The sequence below is a fragment of the Artemia franciscana genome, chromosome 15 (assembly GCF_032884065.1).
Source record: "Artemia franciscana chromosome 15, ASM3288406v1, whole genome shotgun sequence".
Classification (NCBI taxonomy): Eukaryota; Metazoa; Arthropoda; class Branchiopoda; order Anostraca; family Artemiidae; genus Artemia; species Artemia franciscana.
In genome coordinates, this window is record NC_088877.1 from 7,799,824 (window position 1) to 7,820,061 (window position 20,238).

Here is a 20,238-nt window from a genome sequence, read left to right on the forward strand (position 1 = left end):
GAATTAACTTAAGTATTAGAAATTTTATTTTTTTCATTTATAATGACTCTGGAAATGAGATTATACCTGTAAATTGGGAATTTCGGGCATTGAAAATCTGGAATTTCGGGCACAGTTTTATTGTATACCAAGATTTACTTAAAAAAAAAACCGCAACCCTTCAAAGTGCTTATTTTATTTTATTTTGTATTATTATTTATTATTTTATTTATATTATTTTAATATATTTTATTTATTTTATTATATTTTTATAATTTCTTATGTTTAATTGTGTATGTTGTGTACGTTATTTTAAATGTGTAATTGTTATGTATAATTTTTTATGCTTATATTATTTTATTCATTCGCTGATTGTGTTATTTAAGCCACTCTGGGAAAATACCTTAGGAGGGTTGTGAGAAAACATCTAAATTCACTCCGAGCACGTTTGCATTGATTCTTTCCTAGGGAGGAAAGAATATTTTAGGGCTAGGGGTCCGAAAATGCATAAAAATAAACAACAAAAAAGTACATACCATAAAAGCAATAGAATGAAAATAAAGCAGAAAACTTTAATAAGAGACTTATAGTAAAAAAATTCCTTAGGAATAAATGGAGTAACGAAAAACCCGCGAAAAAAGTATATTCGGGAAGTATTACCAAAATTATTTCATTGGGTTTTTAAAGTAGTACAAAAATTTTTCACAAAAGAGTTTCACAAAACTTGTGCTTACACAAAAAAACCCAACACATTTTAATTCAGAAGCATAAGAAGATGGTAAGAATTTTAATTACACATCTGAAATCACCATGAAAATCCAAATGAAAGACTGTAAAAAGTATTCAAATTCGAAAAATAAATATCTTGCTGACTTGCGCAACTCAACGGAATTTGGGCTTCAATTAACTTAGTCTTCGTTATCAAATTAGTTTTTGGTCAACAAATGTATTTTCGATTTCCCTTTTATTATTCACATGCGTAAATCAGACAAAATTACAGCAATTATTTATAGCAATTTTTAAAATACTAGTGTATTTTTAGTTACCCGTGCAAGTTCTTATTTCGCACAATAGTGGTATTAGTGTTGTCATTATGTTTTAGATTAATTTCTCTCTTTTAGTGAGAAAATCTCTTTAAAAAGAAAAAATCTCTCTTTAAATGAGAAAATACCCCAGCTGTGATTATAAGCTACAAATACTGCAGTAAGGATGATCACATTGGTGCAGATTTCTAAAGCCAAAGCACTTTGATTGACTACGAAACTGGAATCTGTAAAACAGCTGAAAGAGATAACTTCCTAAGCTGGTAATTACAAAAAAAATTATTTGATAGTGTCGACAGTTTTAACTAAGCTAACTATTAAAAAAAAAGTGAAAACGAACCTCAGAAAGTTTGTCATCCTCTAAAGCTGCACGTCCAAGAACGGAGAGCACTTTAAACTGTCTTCGAATAGAAGAATCACGAAAATTTTTCCAAGCGAAAGAGGTTGCTAGCTTCCATACTTCTTTTTGAAATTTGGCGTATTCAAGTTGTGCCTCTTGCTAAAATGAAATGACAAACAACAAAATTGATTGTGGTTTTAAGAAATACTTGTGTTGATATGCGTGTACACGTGTTTCCAACGTGTACCTAATAGATGTTTGATCAGAGAATTGCTTTTTAATTGGAAGGGTTCAGGAGAGGTACCTATTAAAAAATGAAAAGTTTACAAAAAAATATTTAAATTTCTATAGGGCACACAAGCAGAAGGCCACCTTGCCCCCTTCTGCGCACGTGTTAGGATCCTAGTGCAAAACTCTAAAATATATATAAAGATATTGTGAGCTCAAGGGAGCGCACAGATATTGTCCATGCACAGTGAGTCACTAAAGAAAGAAACTTGTTTTTAAAGAAATATGTCGAATTAAAAAAATATGTAGGGTCTAATTTTTATGGGCATTTTTTGACAAGCCGTCGGCTGCGTAAATATGAAAGGCTCTGTGTTCTCTTTAATGCTCACTCTGTGTTCTCTTTAATTCTCTTTAATGCTGAACTGGTATTAAAAGTCAAACCATCAAGCTTGGTTGACATCCACTTTCTGTATCTAATTTGTGTCTAAAAATTTAAAATTTTCTGGACAAACATGTATAGCTCTTTTGACTTAGTTGGAAGTAGGTGCCTTCGATTGTAAATTTGTTTTTTTTTTACCATCAATGTCTGAAAAGCTTCCTTGGTTAGTTCAATGATCTTTAATAAAAGTCGAAAACTGAAAATTTTTCAATTTTTATGCTTCTTTTTAAAATTCATGTCATGTAACCTACAGTATTTGGAGTTGCCATAGCCGTTTCTGAAGTGTTGTAAGCCAGATAATGGTATACTTTAACTAATTGCGATAGCCCTCCCTTCTATATTAATTATACAAACGGGGGAAAATAACAAAATGCGTATGTGGGGCTAATTGACTGTTGCTCTACTCGTGTCTTATTGTTTGCTTGATAAGTTATTCACGTGAACACATACACAAGTAAATCCTTAATTCACCCACAAGTGGAATAAGAAACGAAATTGACCATATTTTAGCAGCAAATCGAAGGCCACCCTACTTAGGGTGCCCAATGACCTTTTTCAGTAGTGATTATTGTTTTGAATACCAATTTCCCATTTTTAAGCACGAGCAGAAACTAAAAACTGTAATTTGTCCCAAACGGTCAGTGAAATCCATAATGTGAGGAAACTGTAGAGCGCAAATGGACTGCAAAAGTTTATCAAACAACAGTTTGTCAAACAATCGACCAGTGTTTCAAACAGTTCGTGGTAACGAACAGCAGTAAGGAGCGACCCGGCTCAATAGTAACCAAAACTAAAAAAAATGGAATAGGATAGGATGCACAGTTCCTATTAAGCTTCTGAAGTTCTTTGTAAAAGGCAAACTCAGAAATTTCACCTAAATTATTAATCTCTGTTTCAGTAATGAGAGATTTTATTTCCTAACTGGTGACTGACGGAAAGGTGGTACAGATGCCAACAAAAAAGGAGTTCTCTATAGTAGCCATCCTTTTTCAATACCTTTATGTTACTGGGTTTCGTTTTACCAGAAAATATTTTTACTGACATTGTGTCAATGGCAATTTGTGTGGATCTGTCGTATGTAGGGCGTAATATTGTCCTTCACATATTGTCTCTTTTTCGTTTTTACAGTTAGACAATATGGTTCCGTAACTTGGCTAAAACTAGTGAATCACCAATGTTGTAAAGGGAGCTGTGAGAATTAATTCGGTCCTTAAGGTCGATTGTGATCCATGGTTTGTCAGTATCGTAACCGATAATGACTTTAGTCGGGAAACGAGCATAGACCTTCTCCTGAAGTAGGCTATAAGCTTACTGATTTTGACGTTTATGTCCGGCTCGTATATCAGACATAGTTGGACATTTCATAGTTGCCGATCCATCGGCCGAACGTAGAAAACAAATCTCTTATTCGTGGTCGTATAGTAGTTTTGACTCGTTTGGTTTTGGTGATTGCTGAATTTGCTTCCCTTAAAATTATGAAATGATCGCAATCTGGAGGGGTCCTAAGGACCGCGGTGCATTATAGATGTCAGTAAGGCTCGATAAGATCAAGTCAAGTATGCTTCCACTCTGATAAGTCGGTATTGCGACAGCTTGCCGCAAACCCAAAACACTGGAAATTCACTAGCCCACTGTTTCACATATGGGCTAGTTTGATTAAATTTTTATCAGCACTGTTCACATAAAAAAAAATTCTTATTTCACAAAATTTATCCATTTATTTAGGAGATAAAGAAATGCAACACCAAATATCAAACGATTTGTTGTTTCATTTCAAATCAACCCAAAAAAAAAGAAGAAGCGAAAGAATGTAAGATCTTAGGCTTCTGTTTTTTTTTATTTCTCAAGTTTTAATTCTCAGGGTTAAATGCAGAAGAATGCCAAAGTCAGCTTCAATGCCAACCACTTCCATCAGTTGACTACAAAGAACCACCTACGCTAGAAAAAAGGCTGGTATACCCTTTCAGTATATAGAGATGACTATGAATAGAAAAAAAAGATTGGGAGTAGGATAGTTTTTAAATTGGTAATGGTGTCATAAAAACGGTTCCACATCATAGGCAGCGCAATAGCGCTGCCTAAGTAAAGAACGATGTCGGCAAAATGTATTATTTTTTTTTGTTCTAGACCAGGGCAGTTCGTATAGAAGGAGCTGTCGTAGAAACTTCAAAGGGGCTCATTTGATTGTAAATTTAAAGGGCTAGTGCTTTTTTTGCAGTTGAAAGGGGTTGGAGGGCTACCAGCACCCTCCAACTCCTCCCGCCATACCCAAAATTTTTCCTAAGACATCCAACTGGCATTTCTAGATAGCCATTTTGTTCAACGTACATGAAAGTTCTGGAAACTATATTTTTGAGGATGACCATCCCTTATCCCCACAACCCTCAGGATATGGGTTAGTAAGACCGAGGGTCCTGGGAGCATTTAAGGTTCCTATAGAAAGATTGGTCGTTTAAACTTCAGAGGTGGCTAATTGGATTGGCAATTAGGCGATCTAATGCCCGTTTTAGGAGTAACGGAGACCAGAGGGAAGCACCCCCTCCCCCTCCACAAAAACACGTCATAATTTTCCGAAAAGCATTAAATGGAAATTTCGACATAGCATTTTTATTCAAAATATACAAAGATCATAATGCAAGGCTTTAGGGGTTGAAACATGGCTTGAGGGGTCGTAAACAATGCCCCAGAGGCAATTAAGATTTTTATGGAAGGGATGGTTGGTGGAAAATTGGAAATTATAGTTCCCTTTTAAGAGTCAAAAGTCATCGAGGGCAACTAGCCATCCCCCCTTTCCAACTAGGCTACCCCTCTTTGACCGAATGCATCTTATTGAAATTTTGAGATAGTTCATTTGTTCAAAAGAGTCTAAAGAGCATATAAAAATGCCTCTAAGGTTGGCATAACTCCCCTGAGACATGTGGCAAGATTTGTAAGTTATGGCGTGGGGGCATAACTTAAGGAAAGGTTCTTAAGGATAAGGTTCTTGAGGAAAAGTGGTCGCATAAACTTCATCTGAGGTTCATTTCATTTGAAATCGTAAGTTATACTGCCCTATGTATGAATCAAAAGTGATTTGAGAGCAACCAGCCTCCCCCTTTTCCGTGCCTATCATTCTGCCGAACACAACCAATCCAAATTTTGAGGTAGCAATTTTATCCTCGGTAGTAGAAGGGTCCAGATATTATGTCTTTGAGGATGACAACCACCCCACAGCCCTCAGAGCAACGGTTGTAAGTTGTTCTCTGGGAGTATGTAAGGTTTTTATTGAAAGAATTGTCGATTATACTTCAGAGAGGTTTCCATGAAAAGGTAATCAGTAGTTTTGAACACTTTTTGAGAGTCAAAGAAATTAGAGGGTAGTTTCCCCCCCCCCCTTTGTCATTTTTCCCTGAAATGCAGACAATAGAATTTTTTACATAGACATTTTATTGAAAATAGTCCAAAGATCATACGACGAGGCTTCTGAGGTTGTTACAATCCACCAAAGCCTGGGGACAATCGTTGTAAGTTACGCCCCTGTGGCATTTAAGGTTTTTTATGGAAGGAATGATTGTATAAACTTTAGAGGGGGGTCACTGAAAATTGCAAGTTCTAGTTTTCCTTTTAGAGTCAAGAGTGATAGAAGTAAACTAACATCCCCCCTAACTACCGCTCTTTCATGAAACGTATCTGATTAAAATTGTGACATATCCATTTAAAAATAAAATAGTCCGAAGAACGTTTAACAATGCCTCCAGGGTTGACATAACCTTCAAGAGCCCTGGGGCAAGGTTTGTGAGTTATGCCCTGGAGGCATAAAAGGTTTTCATAAAATGGGTTGTCGTACAAACTTTATATGGGGCTCATCTGATTTAAAATTGGAAGTTATAGGGCCCTTTTTAAAATTAAAACCTGAATTGAGAGCAATCAGCCCCCCATGCCCATAGTTTCCCAAAAACAAACATCCAAACAAAGTTTTGAGACAACTATTTTTTCAGCATTGTTTAAATGTTCAGTTATTATGTGTTTGGGGATGTCAACCCCCTTCCCCCGAGGCGTCAGGGTAAAGTGTTTAGGCTAGGCAATTTGTTCATTGTTTACATGGTATATGTTATTGAGAAAAGCTATGCATGTTATACTACTACTTTCCCAAAGTACGAAGGGCTTCAAGGCGAGTCTTTCAAGGAATTTTGAGGGGATTGTTGAACTAAGTCAAAACACGTTATGTGTATATGGGTTGTCAAAGATAATTTTGAAGACCCCACTGCCTTTCCAAGACGATACATAAAATTTCAAACAAGGATAAATCCTTTTAATAAACAGTGATATTTTTTCAAAAAATAGTAGATATTTCGGTTATATATGCAGTGACTGTCATCACTAGTAATACTGATGACGGTCACTGCATATGTGACCGAAATATAGTTTTGTATGTGAAAATTTATCACTGTCTATTAAAAGGATTTGTCCTCATTTGAACTTTTATTTATGAGTTGTCAAAAGGACGTAACTCAGGAACTGAGCATATTAATTTGGAACTTTCAGGAAATGATAATGGAGTTGATAAATTGACCAAAAAGATAAAATTTGTATGTTACTACTACTACAAATATCGCTGCTTTTATTGCTACCACAAATACTACTACCACTATTATCACTAAAACTACTACTTCTGTAGCGGGTACTACTAAAGCTGAGGATATTGAAATAAAAATATGAAAAAAACGTTGAGGGGAATCAGCTAAATTTTTAGAACGGGTTATCATATTGAGAGGAGACTTCAGGGGTACAATGAGTGGGTTATTCAGTTGACCAAAAGGCAAAATACACCTGCTACTGCTGCTGTTAATGCTGCTGCTACTACTGTTACTACTACTGATAATAAAACACCATTACTGCTTCTACTGTTCCTACTACTACTAATACTACTATGATAGTAGTACAATTCAGACTAAGCATGCTAAGTTTAAAATTTGACAAAATATTGAGGGGGAGTTTGAACAAAATTAAAACACACTATGCGCATGCAGATTGTCAAAAAGAGTGTATCTCAAGAATAGATTCGGTATTAAGTTGGAACTTTTAGGTAGTAATCGAAGGGGAAGATCATTGACAAAGAGGTAATATATGCATGTTACTACTAACACTACTACCTATGCTACTTATACTAATACTATTACTGCTACAAAACTACGCCAATTACTAATTTAACTTCAATAGCTTCTAAGGCTTGGAACATTAAGATGAAAAGGGAGTCAAAAGGGGTCAAATGCTCAAATCAGCAATATTTTTGCAACGGCCTACCATGCGAAGGTGAAACTTCCGGGACATCATGAAAGGGATGTTCAACTGATCAAAAGGCAAGATTTTTTTTCCAACTACCACTGCAACTGCTTTGATACTTGCACTATCAAGGCTAAGACTATAAATGTAAAATTTGAGAGAATATTCATGGCAAATTGGAACTAACAAAAGACACTATTTGCACTTAGACCGTTAAAAGAGCGCATCTTAAGAATCGAGTTGTGTATTAAGTTGGGACGTCGGGTGTTGAAACAGAAATTGAATAACAACTAAAGATGATATGTGCAAGCTACTACTGATGCTACTACAACTATTGCTACTACACAAACTCAGGGTATTGAGGTGAAGATTTCATAAAAAGTTATGGCAGATGTTGAACTATATCAAAACGAACTATTATCATGTAGACTGTCAAAAGGGTGACAAAGCAATGTTATATGCATACACTATAATCAGTACTGTAACACTATATAGCAATACTATAAGATGCTATACGTATTTAGACTGTCAAAAGAGCGTATCTTAAGAAATGATGTGTGTATTAAGTTAGAACATCGAGTTTTTTTTTTTTGGGGGGGGGGGTGTGGAAAAAACTAAAGATGATATGTGCATGGTGTTAATAATACCACTACTGCTATTACAACTGTTGTTACTACACAAGAAAAGGGTATTAACGCGGAGCCTTCAAGGAACTGAAATAACCATATACATGCCTGTATTAAAAGAGCATATAAACAATATCATAAGCAGCGATGCTCTATCATAACTAGTAATATAATTGATATTTTCAAGTTGCTTATTTGATTGGAAATTAAAAGTTTTAGTGCTCCTTTTAAGAGTCAAAAGTGATTTAAATAGCGACGAAGAACACACTGCCTTTCCATCACAAACATCAAAAACAAGAAGAACAGTAGGGAATTCTTTTTAAAAGACTGCGGAAATCTATCTTGAAGGAATATTTCGGCCCTCTGTTCAAGGGCAATCCTCAAAAAAACATAAATATATAACAGAAGAAAAATTTACAACAATGTAAGATCAGTAAAACTAAAATGAAACTTTTTTAAAACAGTCCCAGCATCCTTACTTCAGCGAAGTTCACCAGGAGTCCTGGTCCAAGCCATAAATCCAGTCTAACACCAAATATGGATGCTTACTCTTCAAAAGGGCCTCCAGAACCATAATGATACCATTCCAGAGAATCAAAATTAGGGTATCAAGGGTAATTCTCAGCACCGATCGTGTGCATTTACAACCTCCAAGTGAGAGAGTCGATGCAACATCAGCGGTTGGGTTCGACCAGTACGTCTAGCACCCTCCTTTTCGCCAGATAATTATGTATATACCAAAGTTTGCCAACCCAAAACGTCAAACACATAAAGTCAATGCATGGGCATATAACCAACAAAAGGAGATGATTTCACACTGATATAGATCCCTTTTACCTCCATCCCATAATAATGATGGAAATTCACCTCTGGAAGGGGTGTATCCTGTACAAAACCATATGTTAGTTTTTTTGAAAGGAAGTTCAACAGACACAATTCTAGGGGGGAACCATGTAAACGGCTGACTAGTGGTATATCAGTTACTAAGTCTTAGTAGTGTTTCGTTATGAAAATCATCATAAAAAACGAGATGAAGGTATTTTTGCCAGTGGTTAGTCCCAGGTACATTGTCATTGCAACTGGAGCTAGGTTTTGATTATAAATCTCAAAAAAGAAAATTAAAACATACAAACCACTAACCATTATTACGGTTTAAAAAAATGTATACCTTAAATGTATATAGGAAGGGGTATGGTTGGCAAGTTATGAACTTTGCCCATTGTTCACATATAGCATTGGTTATTGGGAAGTATACAGACGTTTTCAAGGGGATTTTTTCTGGTTATGGGGAGATTGAGGGAGGAGGTTACGTGGGTGGATCTTCCCATGGAGGAATCTTTCATGAGAATAAGGATTTTCTCTAAAGGGGGTGCCGGATTTCCCAGCATTACTTAAAAAAACGATCAGAAATCAAATAATGAAAACAAGTCTTTTTAACCGAAAGTAAAGAGCAACATTCAAACTTAAAACGAGCAGAACTTATTATGTATATGAGGGGGTTTGCCCCTAGTCAATACCTCACTCTTTACGCTAAAGTTTTTTCTTAGCACTTTCAAAAGAGCTATTTATTCTAATTAAACGGTCTTTGTAATTTAGGGGTCATTCTCAAAGAATTCGAACAAAATTCGAACTTTAGCGTAAAGAGCGAGGTGTTGACTAGTGGGCGAACTCCATCGTATACGTAATAAAGCTAGGTGTATATAATAACAGATAAAAGAGGATTCGTCTCCTGGACGTGACATTGTAGTTTTAAGAAAATCAAGTGTACCTTTGCTGTTTTGTATCTCTGGGATACTTTGCATACAAGACGGAAAAAAAGAAAAACTAAATACCCCTTCGTTTAGTTTTGGTGAAATAAGTTAGTTTTTAACAATTGACACAAAAGCACCATTTGTTATACCCTATTTCTCACCCGGTAAAAATTCATATGAGTCTTCATGGTGACTGTCAACCTCAACAAGGGATTTTTTTTAAAGAATTTTCATGGGTTATCAATTTTGGTATAGAATCAGTGAATGGAAAGAGCGGTTGTGACTAATTGGCTGGGAATAAATGATTGCTGGGATTTTGATTGCTTTATGGGCCTGTATAATAATAGAGAAATTAGAATAATCCGTTTAGGCCGCAACAGTGTTTGAAAGGGCAGATCAGAAGTATCAAATACTGTTTAAACTGCCTCCCAGCTTCGTAAGTCCTTCTCCTACATTGTTTTCTATACAAATATGAGGTACACGAACAATGGCGCGTCGAGGATTTTGTTCGGAGGGAGGGGGGTTTCAAAAACTTTAAAATTACATCAAAATTTATTTATATACATTATCTTAGATTTTTACGAGTCGGGGGAAAATATGGGGAAGGGTTCAAACCCTGTAGCCCCCCTGGATACGGCAGTTTCTACTAATAATTAAATAATATCAAACTATTATTATATCAGGGAGACCAGAATACCCTTGTTTAGGGGGGGGGTGAGGTTAGCCCCAAATATATAATGATAAATTTAATGATAAAAATTAGAGCCTCAGAGTAAAGAGGTTATGACCAGCGTATTTTTTAGCATATAAGTTTATTTTCTAGCAATGGAAACATTATGATGAAAATTAGAGCTTGAAAGTTATGAGCGAGGGTTTGAACTGCAGCCCTCTTATTTTTGAAAACTTAACTTTTATTTTGAAAAGCAAACTCACTTAAATTAGTCCATTTTCTCAAAGTAAAGATACATACATTCGGTATTTAGTATAACGAAGCTGATAGCCCTCTCACAATATTAAGGATGGCCAAAAAATTTTCTTTCAAAATGAACGTAAACATAAGAAAACAGTCTTATGGAAATAAAAGTAAAAAGTGACATTAAAAGAAAAAGTATCATTCATGTACACTATCCTGCACATGAGGGGGATTCGTCATTCCACCTCTCAAATTTTCGTCCTTTGTCTTATTCCCGCTTGCGTTCTTTGACTTATCCTCACCAGTACTCAAAGAACGTTTTCTCTAAAAAAAAAAATAGCAGTGTGAAGTTCTATTTCTTTTTTTTTCTTTCTTTTTTAGCGTTAAGTATGAAAGAGCTTGTTTATGATTACTGGTAATCAAGACACTGCAACAAACAACTCGCTTCTATTTCGCACTCTAAATGCTTTCAGTAAAGCTTAAGCCAAACTTTAGCCGAAGGGGGGGGGGGGCTGATGGGTGGTAATGTTTGCTTTTTTCACCTTAAGAACATATTTCTGAAATATTTTATCAACTTAAAATCATAATTGATTGTCGTTATCCCAGCAGTTTGATGATCAGTTAACGGGCATGACGTTTATAACATCCATGAAAAAGTATCATTTCTAGCATTTTATGTTTAGAAAATTAAATAAAAAAACAAGTTTTTTTAACTGAAAGTAAGGAGCGACATTAAAACTCAAAACGACCAGAAATTACTTCGTATATGAAAGAGGCTGCTTCCTCATCAACGCCCCGCTCTTTACGCTAAAGTTTGACTCTTTCTCTCAATTCTTCTTTTTAAAACAGTAAAAAACTTTAGCGTAAAGAGCGGGGCATTGATGAGGAAGCAGCCTCTTTCATATACGAAGTAATTTCTGGTCGTTTTGAGTTTTAATGTCGCTCCTTACTTTCAGTTAAAAAAACTTGTTTTTTTTATTTAATTTCTGGACGTTTTTGAATCAATGCATGTTTTGATTTTGGCTTTCCGCAGAGGAATAATTAAAACAAAATTTGCATTTTTTTTTTTGGCTAAATGGCTTTCTCATAATTTTGATCGAATGATTTTGAGAAAAAAAGAGCGGGGGAGGAAGCCTAGTTGCCCTCCGATTTTTTGGTTAATTAAAAAGGCAACTAGAATTTTTAATTTTTTACGAATATTTTTATTAGTAAAAGATTTACGTAACTTATAAATTAGCTTACGTAAAGAACTTTTGTATTCTCATATTTTTATTACATATATGAGGGGGTTCCCCCCTTGTCAGATCCTCGCTCTTTACACTAAAGCTTAAATTTTGTCCCAATTCATTAAGAATGACCCCAGAATCACAAAAGCCGTAGAATAAATAGTTGAAATTACTAAAAACACTTTAGCGTAAAGAGCGAGGTATTAGGAGGAGGTGAGCCCCTCAAATGGGTAATAATTTCTGTTTGTTTTAAGTTTTAATGCTGCTCCTTACTTCCAGCTGAAAGAACTTTTTCATATTTATTTTTTCATTTTTTTTAAATAATGCTAGTAAATACTGCGCTCCCTTCATGGAGATTTTCTTCCCCCATGACAAACTATCGATGGAAAGTTCCCCCAGCATATAGCCCTCTTCTCAACCCCTCCCCTACCAAAAAATCCTCCTGAAAACGCCTGTACACTTCCCAATAACCATTACTATATGTAAGCACTGGTCAAAGTTTGTAACTTGTTACCCCTCCCACGGAGACTGTGGGGGAGTAAGTCGTCCCCAAAGATATAGTTATAAGGTTTGTCGACTACGCTGAATAAAATGGCTATCTCAGAATTTTGATCTGTTGACTTTGGTAAAATAATTAGCGTGGGAGGGGGCCTAGGTGCCCTCCAATTTTTTTGGTCATTTAAAAAGGGCACTATTACTTTTCATTTCTGTTAGAATGAGCCCTCTTGCAACATTCTAGGACAACTGGGTCGATACGATCACCCCTGGGAAAAAAAACAAAAACAAAAACAAAAAAACAAATAAACACGCATCCGTGATCTGCCTTCTGGCAAAAAATACAAAATTCCACATTTTTGTAGATAGGAGCTTGAAACTTCTACAGTAGGGTTCTCTGATACGCTGAATCTGATGATGTGATTTTCGTCAAGATTCTATGACTTCTAGGGGGCGTTTCCCCCTATTTTCTAAAATAACGCAAATTTTCTCAGGCTCGTAACTTTTGATGGGTAAGACTAAACTTGATGAAACTTATATATTTAAAATCAGCATTAAAATGCGATTCTTTTGATGTATGTATTGGTATCAAAATTCCATTTTTTAGAGTTTTGGTTACTATTGAGCCGGGTCGCTCCTTACTACAGTTCGTTACCACGAACTGTTTGATTTTAAGTTTACTTTGGTATTTTTAGTATTTATTTTAGTATTTTTAGTATCTAAGTTTATTTTTAGTGTTAAATGTTTAATGTCAAAATTTCAATTTTGAAATCAATTTTGCACTTCTAAAGGATTAATGTGACTTATCCCTAATCTCTTTGAGAAATTTTTATTTCTGTATGGTGATATTTATACAGACAGTGATATGCTTAAGGAGCGAGGGCATAATGCATGGGGGAAGGGGCTGCGATATCGGTATATTCAACTGAAGTTCTTAAAATTCTAACACAATGTGCCAACTCGGCCGACTCGGCCGAACCTCGGCCGAATCTGTAGTTTCAAAACAAGTACAATTTCACAATATTTTTTAGTAAAATTTCCATTTTAGAAGGTGAAATATTTTTAATAATGTCAATGAAGTTAGTAAATTGAGTGATCACTATTATAGAAATTAGTTATTTTGAGATCAATTCAGCATTCTGACTTGGATAAAAGCTTTGAAACACCTTTTTACTATGATTCTTATGCTCCAAATTTAACCACATGAATAAAAATGCACCACGAACCATATGTTGCAAGCTCCTTTAAATCGGCCATGCTTATACCCCGTAAGCATTACAACCTATTTTTGGAAAGTGAATAACACACGCGAAGTGGATCAGTAATTACCATTTGCTGCCTGTTAACATCTGTGATATTAGTATTGTAGTTCCACTGCGATGACATGACAAAGTTGCACACGACAGAGGCTTTTTTGTCGTAGTCAACAAGAAACCGAAGAGCTGCTGCTTCATCTGTATTGTTACCCTGGAATCGAGAAAAAAAATCATTGACTTTCATGAAACTTTTGTTATTGATAATAAGACATTTATTTGCAACGTAAATGAGGGAAAATTAAATAGGGGGTTTCCCCTTAAAATCTGCTCTTCAATTCGTTTATTTGTCTCAAAATGTGACTTTTTTCACCCTGTTCCATCTATTTTCAGCTCGATGTTACAATTTTTTATAGCAAAATGGAATTAAATTCCTATTTGTGTCTCTATCACTTTTTTTATTATTACATTTGACACGATTAATAAAGAGTAAAACACATTGTTAATTGTAATTTAAGTAAGTTGGAAGTGTTATCTATTTTTATAACTTTTTATGATTTTACCCATAAGTTTTGGATATTTCCACCATCCGATTTTTTTTGCGAAGGACGCGATTTTTTTAATATAAAATTGCGTAGCTGATGCATAGTCATGGGCCCCATCAGAATTATTATCAGAAAATAGTAAGGGGCCATGTCACTAAATAATTTTCTGAGAATAACAAAGATTAAAAGGGTTTTCTACAGGAGAAGTAATTCTTAAAAATTGGTAATTTCATTTTTGAAAGTCAAGGTGGAAGGGATGGGGGAAAGAAAGACGGCCCTTTTGTGCACAAGCCTATTGCTTAAGAGCGCAAACGCTTATGCTAAAGGCACGCTAAGCTATAGCGTACAATCTTGCAACACGCCAAAATAAGGAAAACTTTGACTGTTCTCGTTGAATAGACAGATTAATTATAAATTTACTAGCAGCAGCACGACAGATGGTACCCTATGCGCCACAGATGGCACTGGAGTGGCTAAGGTCTATGGTAAGGCAAGCACCTGTCGAGTACCAGACTTAATGAAAACGTAGTGTATACTTTTTTGTAAGGACTAAAGAGTAAAGGGTAATATGTTAGGATCTTCAGCGTTTTACTGATACACCTTCATTGGAGCCATATTGCATAGCTTCTAAAATGCCTTCTAAAATCTAAATATAATCCAAGATTATACCTTTGAAAAGAAGGGATAGCCTCCCCCCCCTTCTAAAAAGTTCAGAATTTTATAACTGGGAACTCCATATTTTATGGTTCCAGACATATTTCCCACTATACACCTCCTTCAATTTTATTTGTGTGCCCATGGATAAAGATATTTTTTTGAATTTCAACGATTTCAACTTAGCTGATTAAAACCATTTGTTTGCCCGTAACTATTTTGATTACACAGCCCTAAATACGGGCACACAAACAAAAATAGAAAACCAAAAGAGCTCAGGCTATGACTATTTTCCTTTATTTATACCATTCTTTCCTTCTAAATATTAAAGATCTAAAATATCGTAACTACAGTTTACAAACAAATAAATTTTCAAATGGGGCTACGTCCATTTGTTTAGACAGTGAAAAAAAATGTACGAAATTTCAGATATTTCGATCACATATACAGCGATTGTCATAAGTAGAAATAAAAATAAGGCTTATGTTATCCCTCCAGGAAACAGGTGGTGTTAAGAGGGTGTTAATCAATTAATAATTATTTTTCTTTGTCAATTCGCATGACGAATCTCAGCGTGGAATGGGCGTTTTATTTCATTCTTTAATTTTGCCCAAAAATAAAACAAATTTCCAATGAAGGCGGCAATGCCTTCCGTGTCATGTATTTGCAAACGAAATGCCGAGTTCATAGTTGTTTGGTATTATTTTCCCCTATATTTTACGTAACACCTTAAATTAAGCATTCTTTTCTTAGACCACACTGCCGTTCTATGACAATCAAATAAATTTTCAAATGGGGATAAATACATTTATTTAGACAGTGAAAAAAAAACAGATACAAAAGTCCAGATATTCCGGTCACATATACAGCGACCGTCATCAGTAGAATTACTAAAACATTATAATTGAAACGAACACTTACACAAAAGAAAATCAATAACTTTTCGGGTCAGTCACAAAATAATGAACTTCCGGATTTTCACAAAATTATTTTCAGGGAGAGTTCAGTAGCAAAGTTCAATCAAAGTATTGATGTAAATTTCCTTCTTCAATCTTGCCCAAAAGTAAAACACATTTCCAGTGAACTAAACTAAGAAGAATAAACCAATATTATATTTTTGGTTTACTTTTAAAAGCCTTTAAAATCTGTTGGAATCAATTCAAGCTATGTATTTAGATTTAAGTAAACGATACTAAACTCAATTCTCTTAAGTTGTTTGATTGAGTGGTAGTACATTTGCACAAAGGATTTTTTAGCCTGTAGAGGTGTGAGAAGGTGGTGGCCCAACTCTTACTTGTGTTAATTTATGTATGTTTTAATTTTACTTAATATAGAATACGCCTATGCCTATTGGCTTCTGCTCATTAGAGATTTAATATCGTTCTTCATTTTTCAAAAAAAATCTCTTTCAAATAATTGCTAATTTAATTATGAGTATTTGTAATGGGCAACTGAGGAATTCTTATGCCGATGCTATTGTACACTATAAATAATTGTACTCTTTGGCCAGAAAATTCTATTCTGTAAAAAATTTTTTTTAACGAAAAGTAAGGAGCGACATTAAAACTTAAAACGAACAGAAATTACTTCGTAAATGAAAGGGGCTGCTTCCTCATCAACGCCCCGCTCTTTACGCTAAAGTTTGACTCTTTCCCTTAGCTCTGCTTTTTAAAATAGTAAAAAACTTAAGCATAAAGAGCCAATTTTTTCCGGTCACTTAAAAAGGGCACTAGAACTTTTTATTTCCGATTATAATGAGCCCTCTTGCAAGATTCTAGGACCACTGGGTCGATACGATCAACCCTGGGGAAAAAACAAACAAATAAACACGCATCCGCGATCTGCCTTCTGGTAAAAAAATACAAAATTCTCTGATGCGCTGAATGTGAATTTCGTTAAGATTCTATGACTTTTAAGGGCTGTTTCCCATATTTTCCAAAATAAGGCAAATTTTTTCAGACTCGTAACTTTTGATTGGTAAGACTAAACTTGATTAAACTTATATGTTTAAAATCAGCATTAAAATACAATTCTTTTGATGTAGCTATTGATATCAAAATCCCATTTTTTAGAGTTTTGGTTACTATTGAGCGGGGTCGCTCCTTACAACAGTTCGTTACCACGAACTGTTTGATTGACTCTGGATACGGGATATGAGTATTTTAGGATACACGAGTATTTTATTAATTCATATCTCGACATTGGATGCCTTGACATAAGTGTAATCGCAAGTTCATGCAGTATTTTCGGTTTTGGCTTTTTCAGAAAGTACTAACTATGAATGATTTTTTTTTTTGTGAAGTTTTTTACAAAAAAATTGGTCCTCGAATTCTTCATATAGAGATACAGATTTTAGTTTATGCTGCGGGTTCGTTTCGGTTTTGTATTGTCAGACACATTTGTCGATATATACTTTTTAATTGTGAACAGTGTTAACGGTTTTACAGTCAGTATTTCTGGAATAATGCGTTCTTCTTGAAATAAAAATTTCATTCCAACGTCATAGGCACAAGAGCATAGAAAGCATGAATATAACTTCTGGGAAACGAAACTAGGATACGGTTAGAGCCACTAATCTAAATCCATCAAACGTGTTGAGACATGATCAAATTCTTCAAAAAAAAATTTAACGATGTCTTTATTCCAAATTTTATTAGCGTTGTTATTTATATGTAAATAACTTTTACAGTTTCTTAATGCTTAGGTTGTCCAAAATCTTGATAAACGGTTTTTTTTTCATGAACGCCTATAAATTTAAGCGAAAATAGCACAAAATGAAACCCAAACCAAGGACGGATACCCTCTTTGCAACAGACAGATTTGTCCAAATTAAAGTAAAAACTTCATATTGTCAAACATCACTCAAGGAAAGGGAGGGAAATCCCTCAAATCCTCTACTAAATCACGACTGCAATTTAAGATTTATAAACATAGTTTTCGAGGTTATATCGTCATCTTTTGCCATCAGACGTCGTTTAAATCCATCTCAAAACCTAAGGTGGAGATTTATTTGCTTTCACTTTTTTCAGGAAAGAATATTACCCCATCCCACCAATTCCTAGCTAGAGAGGATCGGCATCAAGTCCATCATGATCTGTAATAATAGAACGGTCAGATCTTCCTCTTTTTTTTTTTTTTTTTGCTTTTTTTCGTTTTATGTGTAATCGTGTAGTTTATTGCCTATGTCTTGGATATTCAGCAGAGTTGGCTCCAGTTTAATGGTTTCTCAACCCCCCTCTCATTTCACTAATTCCTAGGCATAGAACTAAGCGGTATCCTTAGGTTCACTGATTTTTTGGCTAACATTATTTTTTGTACTTGTTTCTCACTAAAAGTTGGTCGGTTATGCCATATAATGCCATTAAAAAAAAGACAAACTTTAGCACATAGCCTAGGGTTATATCAAGATGTTATGGGGGGAGGGGCTAGGATGAATAGAAACTGGAAGTAACTAAAAAATCAAACAAATAGAAATTCTCTGAATATAATGGTGCTATACTTTTGTTACTGGAATATTTAGTTGAGAAGTAGGGATAAACTGCACTGTTACCATTTTATTTAACTTTTGTTGTTCAGAAAAACTCGTACACAGCTTTTATATTGGATCAGGCCACTGACAAAGTCTGGGCTTCGACAATTCTCTCATTGACCTATAAATTCCCCTCAATGGTGCTAAGCTCCTTATCTATTCTAATCTCCATATACCACCTGCCTTAATCTTGCCGACCCCATGCCTCCAACGGACTCAAACACTGCATCTTACCTGTAAATACTTATGATTTAAGCTTCGACGTCTTCCTTGCACATCTTTTGGATATCCAAGAAACAAAAAAGTAACCAAAATAATTGTACCCGACAACTTCATCATTGAACAACTGGACACTCGCAAAGATCAGAAGACCATACCACTAATGAAACTGAAACATCTGATGTGAAAATGGGAACATATTTGGTATAACGGTTATCAAATCTTATGAGTCTTCGTTTCGGATCAGTTATTTTATCTTTTCTTCTTTTATTTACCACAAAATCTGTGTATTCATACAAAATTATTTTGTAATAGCATATAATAACCAAAACAATTAAACAGTTTGATTTAGCCGATTTAGAATACCAAAGTTTATTTCCACTTAACTGAATATTGGCAGACAACATGGCGTAAATGCAAATTACCTGATCATCACCAATAAATTGAAAATCCAAGCCCTTGTCATTAACATTATAATTATCTTTTCATTAAGCCAGATTTGCATAACCTTATTCTAGATAACCAAAATATTGTTATAAATTTGTGCTGTGAAACACAGTGGCACTAGAACCATGGCATTTTTATGCAATGCAGTAATCGTTACCTAGAATAAGGCTTAATCGATGACTCAGCAAGTGCCCTAGTAGCTGGAGAGAGAGGATTTGCTGGAGGTTTATGACCTCCCAAACTTAATTCTAAACATTCAAATGCAGATTTTTGGTTGACAAAAAAGCTATCTTTTTCAAATCATGAATTACAAAATAAGTAATAATAAAGAAACAATTCGGTAGCAAAGCTCTCCCCCCTTTCTCATTTTCAGGCCCAAGAAAGTGTAACACCCCGGCTCCATAACTTCTACTTATTCTGCGATTCTTGAAATTTTGACAATCTATCAGGGCAGATTCCAGATTCCAGATAAAATATATGATAAAATAAATACAACAAAATAAACATAAAAATGAAAAAATAAAAATTATATGAATATAATAAAAATATAATAAAACTACAAATATAACTAAAATTAACATGTAAAATAAAATATGTAAAATTAATGGTCAATGGTATTGTTTTCAATAGTTAATGGTCTTTTTATTTTCAAAGTTTTCAATGGTCTTGGGTCTTTTATAGAACTTTACCTAAAATTCTCAATAGGACTTGAGCCCACTAGCCCCTGGAGAAAGTGTTGTAAATTAGAAAAATTGCTAATTGTCTGCCGACTAGTTTTATAGTAGAAAGGGGGGGGGGCATGTTTGTTCTTGGGTGCCCGGTCAGATCAAAAATATCAAGGATCGTTCCCTGGGCAAGAGCTGCATATTTTTTAGAAGCCCAAAAAATGAAACTAGATATTTTTCAATACTGTTCAAGTGAAGCTTAAACAGCATTGTCATAAATTTTAACAATCTATCAGGGCTGATTCTAGATTCCAGTTAAATATATAATAAAATAAATACAACAAAATAAACATAAAAATAAAAAATTAAAAAAAATAAAAATTATATGAATATAATAAAAATATAATAAAACTACAAATATAATTAAAATTAACATGTAAAATAAAATATGTAAAATTAATGGTCAATGGTATTGTTTTCAATGGTTAATGGTCTTTTTATTTTCAAAGTTTTCAATGGTCTTGGGTCTTTTATAGAACTTTACCTAAAATTCTCAATAGGACTTGAGCCCACTAGCCCCTGGAGAAAGTGTTGTAAATTAGAAAAATTGCTAATTGTCTGCCA

The 20,238-nt window shown here is 34.6% G+C and overlaps 1 protein-coding gene across 1 annotated transcript; it reads right to left on the minus strand.

Annotated features, from left to right (window-relative positions):
• Positions 1-1,317: 1,317 nt before the first annotated feature.
• Positions 1,318-18,672, minus strand: LOC136036002 (angiotensin-converting enzyme-like). The gene is made up of 3 exons (XM_065717920.1): positions 18,518-18,672; positions 13,632-13,769; positions 1,318-1,521 (listed from the first exon to the last, which is right to left on the minus strand). Exons 1-3 carry the CDS (start codon positions 18,620-18,622, stop codon positions 1,333-1,335), a joined length of 432 nt encoding a protein of 143 aa, XP_065573992.1. The 5' UTR covers positions 18,623-18,672; the 3' UTR covers positions 1,318-1,332.
• Between the last annotated feature and the right edge of the window lie 1,566 nt (positions 18,673-20,238).